The following is a 13979-nucleotide window of genomic DNA, read 5'->3' on the forward strand; positions in this document are numbered from 1 at the left end:
CTCTGTATCTCTCTCTCTAGAAACATCCATGTGCAGATTTTTGTGCGAACCTAGGTTTTCAGCTCCTTTGGGTGAATATCAAGGAGGCTGACTGCTGGGTGGTAAGCTAAGAGGAAGTTTAGTTTTGGAAGAAATCACCAATGTGTCTTCCAAAGTGGCTTGTACCATTGCGGATTCCTGCCGAGAATTGCTATGGCTCCACATTCTCACCAGAATTTGATCTTGTCCCTGTGTCAGATTTTCACCACTCTAATAGGTGTGTAGCAGCATTTCATTTTTCTCTTACTTGTGTAATTCCTTAATGGCAGAGGCTGAGGAGTATCTTTTCCGGTGCTTATTTGCTACCTATAGGACTTCTCTGACGCAGTGCCTGTGCAGGTCCGTTGCCCATTTTAAAACTGGATTGTTTATTGTTGAGTTTTAAGAGTTCTTTGTACATTTTGGGTAACAGTCCTTTATCAGATAAATCTTTTGCAAATATTTTCTCCCAGCCCGTGGCTTATCTTTTCATTCTCTTGTGTCTTTTACAGAGCAGATGTTTTTAATATGAGTGAGGTCTAGTTTATCAATAGTTTCTTTCCTGGATCATGTCTTTAGCGTTGTATCTAAAAAATCATTGCCAAAGCCAAGGCCATCTAGATTTACTTCTACACCTACTTCTAGAGAATTTATAGTTTTGTATTTGACATTTAAATTTCGATCCATTTTGAGCTAATTCTTGTGAGGAGTGTAAAGACTGAGTCTAGATTTCATATTTTTGTATGGAGATACATTGTAGGGCTATACGCTGGTACAATTTTTTTGGAATATATTTTGGTATTCTTCACCAAAGTTAAAAATTTCAATGCATATTCCCTATGATCCAGAAAAAGTTAGAAACAATCCTAGTATTCCTCGAAATTTAATACTGCTCGTCAACATAAGTTAGGTTATGTTGCATTAACAAATGAACCGCAAAACACAGCGAATGTTTATTTCTTGTTCATTTCTTGACCATGCTGTTCATTCAGTGTGAATGGCAGGGATTTTACTCTGCATAGTCATTCAAGGTCTCAGGTGGATGGGGACTTCGTTCTCTTCACGTTCTCACATCTCCATGTTTGGCTTTCAGGGAAAAGATCTGGAGAGTACCACAAGGACTTTTTACTTTCTCAGCCTAGACATGACATTTGTCACATCCACACAGAGTCCGCAGGTCATGGTTAGTCCCATGGACTTGCCTAGAAGAGCTGTCAATTTCCAAGAGTCCAGGAAGGAGGGGGAAATAAAATATGGATGAGCTCTAAAAATCTCTACTTCAATTACACAGTGAGGCAGATACAGATTTACCAACCTTGGACATACCTCTGTGTCACCAAGTAAAAAACCCAAATATGTTCCAGATAGCTAACCTCATTTTGTTTAAAAGAAACTTCTCCACATTTTCCTGGACAATAGTTTCAGATAATAAGTTCTGCTCTTTTTGTTTCTCCCTATTTCCTTCCTTTTCTTTCTTCCTCTTCAAACATATCAAAGGCTCTGTGCCTCCTATTTTGAAGAGGAATGTGGCAGGATGAGAGGAGAAGACATCAAACTCCACAATCTACATCTTCGGTCCAGAGAGATGCCCTGGGCCTCATGGATCACGTGGACACTTAGCTCCTGCATCGTTCTCCTTGGGTAGCTCATGGAGAGCTCAGATTTTACTCAGTATCATTTTCCTGTAAACTTGCTCCTCATTTGCATTTCTTTTAAAAAAATTTTTAACATTTATTTAATTTTGAGAGAGAGAGAGAGAGAGAGAGCAGGGGAAGGGCAGAGAGAGAGGGAGACACAGAATCCGAAGCAAGCTTCAGCACAGAGCCTGCTGTCAGCACAGAGCCTGACGTGGGGCTCAAACCCACAAACTGAGATCACGACCTGAGCAGAAATCAGATGCTTAACCGACTGAGCCACCCAGGCGCCCCTCATCTGCGTTTCTTATCTCACCGCATCATATCCGCATCTGTCCGTGGCCAAGGGCATTACCTGAATTATGACTTTTGGCACACAATCTCCGGGTCCCAAGCCCTCTCGAAGCCAGCCATCTCTTTCTCTCTTCACCTCCATTACTACCTTCATCTTTCATCCCAGCTAAGGTGACAGCCACCGACTGTCTTTTGGCTCCGGGCTTCCTTGTCTTCAATGTATTCTGAAATGTAAACGAGACTGTGCCACGCCTTTGCTTAAATCCTTTAACCCATTCCCCATAATTATCGGGATAAAATGACTCTCAAAATTGCTCAAGACATCATGCCTGCCTGCCTGCCTTCCAAGGCTCAATCTCACAATCTACACTTGTTCTTCTTTCCAAAATGGCGTCCCTTCTCTCACCAAGCGTTTACACGTCTTGCCGGGAATGCCTATCTACCTGTGCTCCATGTGTGGCCTTTTCCTAATGGTGGTATTGATGTGGATGAGCTACTAGCGTGGATGCAACTCAGGAGCTTGGCAGAGCCACACCTTTATACGACTCAGGCCACAAGGTGAGGGCTTTGAGGGGACAGTTCCTATGCTAAAATGGAACCTTACTAGACTATTCTTACAAAGGTAGTCCCTCTTACCACCTTTTTGTCCCTTTTATTTTCCTTTAATTTCTATCATGCCATAGTTCCCTTTATAGCTCAATACAATTTGTGTAATGTCCTGGTTGTGATTTATTTTTAACTTATTTATTTCTTCCTGCTTTCTCCCTCACTCCTACTAAATTCTTGAAAAAAACTGTATTTTAATGTTTATTTACTTTTGAGAGAGAGACAGAGCATGAGCCAGGGAGCGGCAGAGAGAGGTAGACACAGAATCTGAAAAAGGTTCCAGGCTCCAGGCTCCAAGCTGTCAGCACAGAGTCCGACGCGGGGCTCGAACTCACGAACCATGAGCCAAAGTCGGACGCTCCACCAACTGAGCCACCCAGGCGCCCCAAATTCTAATCAAGCTCTATAAAAGAACTTGTGTGTCTCACTCACAGCAGTCCCATATGCGGTAGTATATGGAGGGTTCTCAAAAGGTCTTTGTGAATGAATAAAGAATGAATAATGACAACTACCACATTGAATTATGGTTTTACAGTTCTCAGTTAAAAACCATTTAGTAAACAGCACCGTATTTTAGTTTTGTTCCGGGCATTTGGATCATAAAAAGGAGGCACAAAGTACAAATTATCTCATTCTCAAAGAATTTATAATCTAGTTTGGGGTATGGGCGTACCTGCGTGTCTATACAAGCACAAGCACCCCGCGGAACAAATCATGCACCTGTTTATGACCTGTTACCGTCTATTGCTTTTACTGCGTTAAGTTCTTTAAAGGCTTAAAATAGTGCAGTATACTGTCCGGCTCAAGGAACTCATAATTTGTTTGGGGAGTCAAGATAAGGACATATGAGGAATTATGGATTGCAATATAATATACATGTAATTATGTTTAAATAATTCTATAGGCAACAACTGTTAGGTCCCCGATTTTTCCTCTGAGATCCAGTCTCCTCATGTGTAACAGGCACTTTGCAAAGACCAAAATACAAATTATATGAGGGTCTTCTGTAAGCTGCAGGCCACATTACAAATTCAACATACACTAATATTAAAAATCTTTCCAAAGCATACCAAGGCACGCTAAACAAGACACGCTCAGAAAGCACAAACTAATATTGATAAACTATTAATTCAGAAGACTGGACCTTGTTTTTTTTATTGTTCCTATTTAATTTTAACTGAGTATTCTTAAATGTGGGGGAAACCTTTATCAGGGTTGTGGAACTAAGGAGCCATTTCTTGGTCAAGAGTGCCTTTGTGGTTGACACATTTTATTTCATTTAAACAAGCGAGTTTTAAGTACTCCTTAATACTGTGTTATGTGAGGTGGAGAATACAAAGTAAACTAAGCTTCCTTCCAGAAAGATGCAAGGGATTAAATACAAACCCGTTATAAACAATATTATACAAAGCAAAATGAATTCTGGCTTCCCTGATGCCAGTGCGAAGACATTTGAGAGTTTCATAAAAATGTAAGATCACTTTGTGAGGGTCTCTCTTTATTAGGCAATATGTGCAACAGAGATCTGTGGCCTAGCTTCTATCCATCAGGAGAGATTTTTACTTTCTACTTTATTCGTTTCTGTATTCCTTGAACTATTTATAAGTTTGTATCATTTTTATAATCACAAAAGTCTCTCTTAACATACCCACAACCTCTAGGGAAGTATCAGCCCCACGAAACTATTGTTACAGAGAAGTTTTAAAAGTTTCTGTATGAAAAATGGTTAGAATGTATTTGAAGAACTGGAGAACAGATTAGTGATTGCCAGGGGTCAGGATGAGGGTGAGCCCCAAGGACTGGGGATACAAAAGTACAACAGGAGGGATCTTTGTGATAGTAGAACCACTCTATACATGGATCAACGTCAATATCCTACTTGTGATTTATACTATGGTTTTGCAAGATATTGTCCCAGTTTCACTGGGAAAACTGGGTAAAGGGTAGAGAAATCTGTCCACAGTACTTCTTACAACTGCATTGGAATCTACGATAATCTGAAAAGGAAAGTTTAATTTTAAAATGTTAGCAACGTTCTAACTAATTGAATAAAATTGGGATCCATGAGCCCATACTGATATAAATGAATGGGAGAGGACAGAACTTTTCCTGATAGTAGAAAGCAAACTAAAAATTGTGAGAAGAAAGAATTAGAAATTCATCATTTGGCAACTATCAGAGCAATGATCCATTCATCCAAGAAATACCAATGGATGCGAAGACTAGACATTACAATTCCAGGAGGAATATTTCCTACAAAATACTATTATTACAAAGAAGAAAACAAACAAACAAAGAGTAGTTTTCTTCACAGTGGAGAAACTGACAGGAAACACCTTAGGTAATCAAAATTGACATCATCAGAAATGGAACAAATCAACATGGTTGGCTACTTGCCAGGATACAATGAGAAGAACCACAGCAGCACTTCTGTGTTCTTTTACCAAAGATAGACATGAATCTAATTATAAAGAAATATTAGATAAACACAGATGCAGAGACATTCTACAAAGTGACTGGCCTGTGATCTTGAAATGACAAGGTCATGAAGGTCAAGAAAAGACTTAGGGATAGTTCAAGATTGAAGAAGACTCAAGAAATGTGGTAACTAAATACAACCAGCGACCCAGGCAGGATTCTTTTGCTGCAAGGGATATTAGTGGAGAAATCGGTGAAACTTGAATGGGGCTGTGAATTAAATGGTAGTTTATCAGTGATAATTTCCTGATTTTGATTGGTTGTATTGAGGTTGTGAAAGAGAATATTGCCTGTAGGAATTACACAGTATCCAAGGATGATGGGGCATCGTGTTGGCAACTTACACGTAGTTCAGGAAAAATGTTCTATAAATTTGGCAAACTTTAAGTTTGAGATTGTTTCAAAATAAAAGTTATGTTTAGTATGAGAAATGCAATTGATAGTTTTTTCCGCAGTCTAGAGCTCAAGAGATTATAGTATGTTCAACTTCTCCTTCCTTTTCCAATAAACAATATATAGTCAACTGAGAAGGACAGCAGGAGTGAAAATGTAATTCTCTAAATCAAGGGTTGGCACAGTTTTTCTGCAACTGGTCAGATAGTAAATACTTTAGACTTTGAGGGATGATCTCTGTTGCAACTATTCAATTCTGCTGTTGTAGTACCAAAAAAAGCCATAAACAATAAACTGATGAGTGTGGCTGAATGCCAATAAAACTCTTTGACACTGAAATTTGAAGTTCATATAATTTCCATGTCTTACAAACTATTCCTCTGCCTCAACCCTCCAATCATTTAAGAATGTAAAGCTCATCCTCAGTTCATACAAAAACTGGTAGATTTGGTCAATGAGTCCTAGTTTGCCAACCTCTGCTTTAGATTTTAAAAGGGTCTTTACACACCACATGTTTAAGCACATTATGAGTAAATAATTTATAGATATGAGAATTATAAATTTCCCAGAAGAACCTGAGATTTTAGGTATAGACTGTCAAGTTACAGGTGAATGTTACAGAATGAATGGACCCTGCTTTGGAAGAGTGTTGACCCATTTTTGGCCCTCAGTTATACACATTTCTTCTGTCAGATGACACCTAAATCCAAGCCCGTCCCAACACACAAACAAACCCCAATCCTTCTGAGGGTTTAGGGTCAGGTGAAGCTCGCTTGGTGTTAAAAATGAGTGATTTGTTTCAAAAAGTCTTGCCAGAAAAAATGTTCTTACCTTGGTGTAATGAAGGGACCCAATTAAGACATGTTTCTACAGTTTTGATTTAGCACGAGTCACAAGCTGGGTTTAAGAAAAAGAGCTAGAAACAAGATCACAAAATTATATTTCAAAAGTTGAGAGACTAGCAGAATAAGAAGGAAGACGGACAGTGGAACCTAATGGTTAATTGGGAAAGAAAATGGGAAAACCAGTATGATTCATTAATTGTATATCGGCTGATGTTTCAAGACTAGGAAATCATGGTTTCACTAATTTAAAAAATGGAATATGTGAGGGGTGAATAATTTGTGAAGAAGAATTCTAAGATATCTGATTTCTAACAATCTTACATCCACCTAAATTTAAAGGTTCAGAACTCTCTTCCAAATGTCATGGAGACCTTCATTCATATGAATAAATGTTAACTTTTTTTTAACATCTTAGCAACACAACAAAAAGAATATAATTAGCATATCATTGGAAGATACCTATGACTTTTGTTAGTTATTAAAATTGATAAGCATGAAGATCACTGTGATTTTATAAACTCCAAGTTTTTCATAAAGTCATCATAATGTTTTTATAAACTCACTTTTTCCAAAAGAAACTCATGTTAAGAGTAAGACTTATTACTGACAGAAAAAAAGCAGTTCTGAGTTGGGGAAGCATATGGTTGCTTCCCCCCAAGAGGTCAGAAGGCCTGGTGACGGGGACATGAAGTTGTCCACAGAAGGAAGGCACCTTGCGATGCAAGCTGGAAGATTCCTGAGCAACAGAAACAACACGGACCAGAACCACACATTGCCAAACACTGATTGAAAATGAATTTATTAAGATCCAATTAGTATGTTTTTAATTCAAATAGTCCAGAATATATGCACATGAAAGTCCAAGTTCATTTCTTTCACTTCCAACATAAAATGCTCTGTACTTTGGATAAAGTATGTGCAAACATGTTTCTGCTAACTGGTTCCCCATGTTCTTTCCACCGTGGGCACCTTACAAGTCTGCCCTCTGCTCAAATGCTGACCTCTTCCTTCCTAGACAATGATTCTTCTGGACATCTTTCTCTTAAACGTACTCCCAACTTTCCCATACCTGCTTCATGACTGTGACTTTACTGGTTACTTATAACAAACTGGTGCAATTTTAGTTCATCTGGACAATTCATTAAACAGGTATCACCCATTATGGTGGGAATCTATTAGAGGTGATTCCCAGAGAATACACAGTATCCAGTCACATACTGACACACTCAACCCATTTGCTACACGAGGGTCCCAAGCTACTTAATACGAAGATCCTTTATTCTCTTGGCATGTTTGATTTATTCGCATTGTCTTCACTTCTACATTACAGCCGTGGCGACCAAGAGCTGGAAATCGGTTCCTCAAACAAAATTTGGGATTGCTAGACATGTTAATTAGGGGGTCCTGGTTATTTGTGACAATTGACTGCTTCCAGTCCATCTTGTTATAGAGAAAAAGTCACTCTCAACTAAAGTGACCACTGCATTTCCTTTGTAAAAAGGTAACTTCACTGGCTTTCCTCACAATTGCCACCCATGTGGTGCAAAGCAGGAAATCCCTTTTTATAAAAGGTAAGAGCATAAAAAGACATTTCACATTTAAAAAAAAAATCCTTCATGGGAATATGTCCTAAGTAAATCATTAATTATATGGACAAAGTTTTATGTACACAAAATTTTGCAACATTATTTATAATAGCATAAATCAGAAATGACCTAAGTAGTCAACAATGTGGGAATGGTTAAATAAACGGAATTGCATCCATTACATGGAATATTATATAGCCACTAAAATTATGTTTTTGTAAAATTTTTAACGCCATAGGAAAATGTGGCAACTCTGCAGTGGAAAAAAAAAAAAACGGTTATAAAATCGTTTACGTATGATCCCAATTATATAAAAAGGCATGTGATATACGTAGAGGCATACACGGGGGAAAAGCTGTGGTTACGGTGGTTAACGGTGGTTACTTCTGGGTCACGATATTACCAGTAATTATTTTTTCTGTTTTACACAGTTCTGCATTTTTCAAGTTTTCTACAATGACTATGTATTATTTTATAATACAGAAAAACACAGGCTATTAAAAATTCTTCTGATGTACTGATAATTAGAATGCACTTGGGTATTATAAATATGTGCTTCATCTTCTATGACTTCTTTTAGACTACGTATTCTTTTGGTAATAAACTTACATTCCCTGTTTTAGATGTGTTATAACACTTTGACAAGAAGGTAATATTATGATTAGAACATTGTTTCACAACCTAAATACTGGCTTTGACATCTAGGTTCTTCTATTTCCTAGAAGATTTAAAATCGATACCCTTTTATCTTTTTAAGTAAGGCATACTGCATACATACATTACATGCATGCTCTCTAAAAAATTCTAATTCACAATTTTCCTACATAAGGAAAAAAATGGAGTTACAATAGTTTAACAACAGCCTACAGTCTTATCCATCACAAGCATGCTGATAGGCATAAACATGTTTATGAAATGAAATGTATCCTTTGGAAATAAAAAGAGGGAAGCCTGTGTGTAGATGAAGTTGTGGATTCAATTAGTCAGAATTTATTCTGACTTGCACCAAACCACACAAAATCTTTTGAAGTCTAGTTAGTGTAGTCTAAATGGACACCCTGGAGTCTATTATGGATTCCATGGCATGATCTCCACTTTCTACTGTCAAAAGGAACGGGGATCAGGATGAGGGTTGTCACGTAAGCTAATTTTCCACGTATCTCAAGTCTTGTGGGGGTCTAGGAACAAATACTGCCATTGGTTAGTGTTTAAGTACGTGAGTTTATTTTTCCTCTCTCTCTCACACCCCACCTTGCCCTGGCATTTGGGTAGGGGGAGGCCGTTCATCCCTCAATCGATGATGGCTGGCTGCTCATCTTAGTTTCCTTTCTAAACCACAGAGTGGTCATTGCTGTGAACTCCGGCCAAGATGGTGTGGTTGAGGGAGGAAGCCGAGCGGTCCGAGCCTTCTGTGGGGCCACTGGTGTTGTCACTGCGCTGGCAGCAGAGGATCTGTCTGAAGGTGGCGCTCATCTCCTTGTCACGGTAGGAGTAGATGATGGGGTTCATGGCGGAGTTGAACTCAGCAAGCAGAAGGAAAAATTTCTCATAGGCCAGGACGTCACACTGTGGACAGCACACATCAAGAAGTAACAAGACCAATCCAGGAGTCCAGCAGATGATAAAGGCACCTACAAGGACAGGGATCAAGAGGATTTTACAATGGAAGAACAAAATATATATATGTGTGTGTATATATATATATATATATATATATATATATATATAATTATGAAGCAAGCAACCGTCATGTGAATTTGATATTGGTTCAACATAAAAATACTAAGATTCGAAGCCACCAGATCATCATCTGAAATGAAATGTTCATTTTCTGTAAAAATAAAAAAAAATTTAGTGAGAAAATAATTTAATAAAATCTCATTGATTCAAACCCTACTGAAATTGAGTATTTATGAGAGAAAGATGATGACTACTTTGAGCAAAACATACAGTTTGCTAAGAAATTGAGACACTTGGGGATACACCCCTCAACCCTTACAAAGATAGGGTTTTTAGCAGTACGACGTTGTTTTGGAGCAGAAGGGAAACCTGTGACAAATGTCCTTTAATGTTTGATTAAGGCATAATTTCTGAATTCAGGCTGAATGAACTCAAATCCTTGCTTTGCTATTTAGAAAACTGAGTGAATTTAGGCAATTACTTTCTTACCTCAGTTTTCTAATGTGAAAAATACAAATGATTACATTTACCTTATCAGGTTTATTGTAAGGAGTAAATGGGTGCTGAGAAAATAATCATTAAGTATATTTTATCAGTATCAACAATAATACTGTTATGATCTGCTCAGTATCACGGGCCTATTTGGAAATAGAAATTTCCAACAGGAAGATGGATGTTTATTTTCTATTCAACAATCACTTAAAAGGTGCTTTTCTACAGGCCTTACAAATACTAATTTTATCAGCACTTTAATAGCCATTTGGGAGAGAAACCATTATTCCATCATATAGGTGAAGGAACTAGGAAAATGCTATGTTATATTCCTGCTTCCTGAACTTAAGAAAATTAAATATTTTAAACCAAATTTTATAGTTTAGGTGTTTTACTAATTTAGATCAACTTTCATTTCTTCCCCAACTATTCTGAATTGTTTGGGCTTTTACTCTAAGCGTAAAAAGAATGGAAATTCTTAATTCCAGTTGATTTTGTTCCTGAAATCACTCATTTGACTCCCAGGGAAAGTAGAGGTTGTGAAATAGTACTAAAATCTACCACCGTGGCACTCCAGGATCTGCAGGGGATCCTTGGCCAAGAGGACGTGGGCTAACAGAACCGGTGGGCACCACCCCGTCCCATCATCGCTCACCCCGTATGTGCAATCAGGCCACGCGGGGAACAGACAGGGAACAGGATGACCACTGAAGAATCTTCAGATTTAAATGGCACTGGCCTAAGTGGCTTGGACTGGGGTTGTGGATTTGTACTAGCCTCAAGGATTGAGTTTTGTAAAACATAAACACATGAGATTTAGTATCCAAACAGCCCTGTTTTGAATGTGAGGTTTCTTTTTTGAGCCTATTCAGCAGGGAAATGAAAATAAAGAAGAAAAGTACCCCCATAAAGCTCTTTGTTCTAAAACGCAAATGTGTATTGGTTTTCAACTGCTATTCACTTTGAAGACTGTCCAAGGTGCTTCATTTTCTAATAAATACAATACCTTAGATTCTCCTTAGAGAGAAAAAAAAATATTTCAAATATCAGGAGATAATAGCCAAGGAGCTATTTGAACTTCAAGTAAAAATGTTAATAAAGCATTCATTCCAAGTCCTTGAATTTCCTTGCTTGAAAATCACTCAGAAAGCTAAACATAAAGGGAAATCAAAGGAATTGCCTCTTGGGTTTCAGAAATAATGCATTATTCATTGAGAAGCCAGGAAGGGAATTATTCTCAGGGTGGAAAATGCTTGGATGGAAAATGCATGGTCCCATTATTCCATTTACTTGGAAACTAAAAACACGCAGGCCCTTCATGAATGGGAGAGCATTCTTGCAAGTTTCCTTTCCCTTTCTTTTATCAAAGCTCTAATTGAACTCAAATTCAGAGCTTGATTAGATACCAGCAACATGCAGCTCAACAGATTTATTTTAAATAAAATGATCTTTTTCTCCTCCTGGGCAGAAGAAGGGAACATTCTTATTCCCACAGGACTTTAAGTGACAGAATTCAACTATAGTCATTTGTCGCTTATAATTTCTTCCAACTTTTAAAATTCAAAAAGAGCAAGATCTTTTTAATAAAAGCCATAGTCTCAGAAACTAGCCCATAGGCCTTACTTTTAGACTGAAGAAAAAAAAAAAAAAAAGGCAAGGAGACTTGCAAGATTAGAGACAGGAAGTGGGAAACACCATCCTGACACAGGAGCTAATATATGTGGATGCTTCATTGAGGAACTTGGAGTCCTCTCCCTTCTTCACCGAAAGGAACTGTTTTCAGTACTAGGATCACAGGGCCAATCACACAGTCCCAATACTCTGTGTTTGGTTCTTTAAGACTTAAGTAATTCGAGGGACTCATAGTACAGGCCTCAAAAATCAACATCTAAAACCAATCATACCATTTTCCCTTCTTCTCCCTTCCCTCCTCTTTCACAGAGGTGCCAAGGACCACACTGACCAAAAGTGAAGATGGGCCACAGAAGTGGAAAATGGGGGCCTGGAACATTCCAAGGTGATGAGGCTTCTAAACAATAGTGAGTGGGGCGCCTGCCTGGCTCGGTCAGTAGAACATGCTACTCTTGATCTCAGGGTTATGAGTTCGAGCCCCACGTTGAGTGTAGAGATTACTTAAAAATAAAATCTTTAAAAGATAAACAATAGTGAGTGAATATTATGAAATCAAGTTTGCTCCAACTATGAATTTACCCGCAAGCTTCTTTAATGAAAAATTTTTTTAATGTTTATTTTTGAGAGAGAAAACGAACACAAGCAGGGGAGGGGCAGAGAGAGAGAGAGAGAGAGAGAGAGACATAGAATCCAAAGCAGGCTCCAGGCTCTGAGCTGTCAGCACAGAGCCCAACATGGGGCTCGAACTCACAAGCTGTGAGATCATGACCTGAGCTGAAGTCGGACGCTTAACTGACTGAGCCACCCAGGTGCCCCTACCCTCAAGCTTTTAAAAACAAAAACTACACCCAGGCCCCTTTAGTAATAAGTAGCCAACCATAATTCAATTGGGTGATGGGACTTGAGATGTGCATTATGGACCCTATCGACACCTAATCTGCAGAGACTCGAGTACATGCTGAGAGCAGGTTAATAAGAGTAAAAAGAACCTCATCTCCACATCAGTAAAGTGGAAAAGTAACAGCTCCTTGCCTACTCCATAGGGAGTGCTGAGGATCACGCTGAGATACAACATGTAAAAGCTCTCTCTACCCTGTACATCTACTGGACTATACTACCTATTGCCAATGTCAGTGGCATAATAAGTGAAGGCCGGTGTAGCACAGAACCATAGCAGATTTCCTGCAAGGGCACAATGTGGAAGCACGTTTTGGACTGGAGAAGACTTGGCATTTCAGGAAGCTCTGAGATGATACCACCCTGATTATAAGAGATTCCAAGGACTTGCTGTTGAGTCCAAGGAAGATAAGAAGAAGGAAAAGAGAGGGAACACAGGGAAGCACAGGAGCCCCACATTATTTTGGAGGTTCTCATGGGTCAGCTCAACACCTATACCAAGATGGCACGCTACTGGATGTAGTACTTGATAGGGACAGTGCTTTATGTAGTTTGTATATTTCCAGGACATTTCTGATGGATGTATTCCCACAAGGAATGGTATGCAACAGTAGGGAAATAAAAAGGAATCATAAGTAGTTTATGGTTATTGATTTTAAAGTCAGAAGCAGAAGCGGCAGAAGATAAGATGGCCAAGGTCATGAAGGCCTTGCATACCTGGCTAAGACATTTGAAATTTCTCCAGCACAGCGCTGGTTCTCAGGCCTTGCCACATATTACAATAAACCCACAGAGCTTGTAAGAAAGATTGATTTTCACTTACACTTCCCTCTGTGAGATTCTAATGTCATTAGCCTCACTGGTCTGTGTCTCACTGAACATGGAATGCTCTAATACAGTGGAAGGAAGAAAATAATGGATAAAAATAAAGACAAAAACATCAGATGTTTCCAAATTCCAGAGAACTACAGAAAGCCTGAATTAGAGCAGTGGCAATATTGGCAATATTAGGAAACAGACTGCATGAAATGGGGAAGATGGAAAGAGTCTAGATGTGCCTCTAGATTTTCCACGGTGGGGGTTGGAGGGGGTGGTGAAGGAAGAAAGTTGCTACCTTTCATTGAAGGAGGAAACACAGGAGAAAGGGTTGGTTGGTGTTTTCTGAGGGGAGAGGAGGCAAACAGAGATAATGCCCTCGAGTTTACTGACCTTAATTTTGAGGGACCTGCAAGACTTCAGCTGCAGACGCCTTAAAGACAGGATAGGCTCATGGCAATTTGAGTCCTGGGCAACTGTCTCTCAGCGTGCTGAACAAGAGTGGCTACATTCTGCACAACCTGCCATGTTACATGTAACAGGGGGAGACAGATATTCAAAAAATATCCATGGGTTAGAATGAATAGTGGAAGTTGCTCTTCTTAGAG

The 13979-nt window shown here is 38.9% G+C and overlaps 1 protein-coding gene across 1 annotated transcript in view; it reads right to left on the minus strand.

Annotated features, from left to right (window-relative positions):
* Nucleotides 1-7050: 7050 nt before the first annotated feature.
* The window catches only part of LPAR1 (lysophosphatidic acid receptor 1), a 359348-nt gene continuing 352419 nt past the window's right edge, over nt 7051-13979 (minus strand). Inside the window, exon 13 of the mRNA XM_078436595.2 lies at nt 7051-9485. Coding sequence (XP_078292721.1) covers nt 9184-9485 — 302 coding nt within the window. The 3' untranslated portion in view covers nt 7051-9183. The remainder of the gene's footprint in view (nt 9486-13979) is intronic.

This window comes from Panthera onca, chromosome D4, assembly GCF_046562875.1.
Source record: "Panthera onca isolate mPanOnc1 chromosome D4, mPanOnc1 haplotype 2, whole genome shotgun sequence".
Taxonomy (NCBI): domain Eukaryota; kingdom Metazoa; phylum Chordata; class Mammalia; order Carnivora; family Felidae; genus Panthera; species Panthera onca.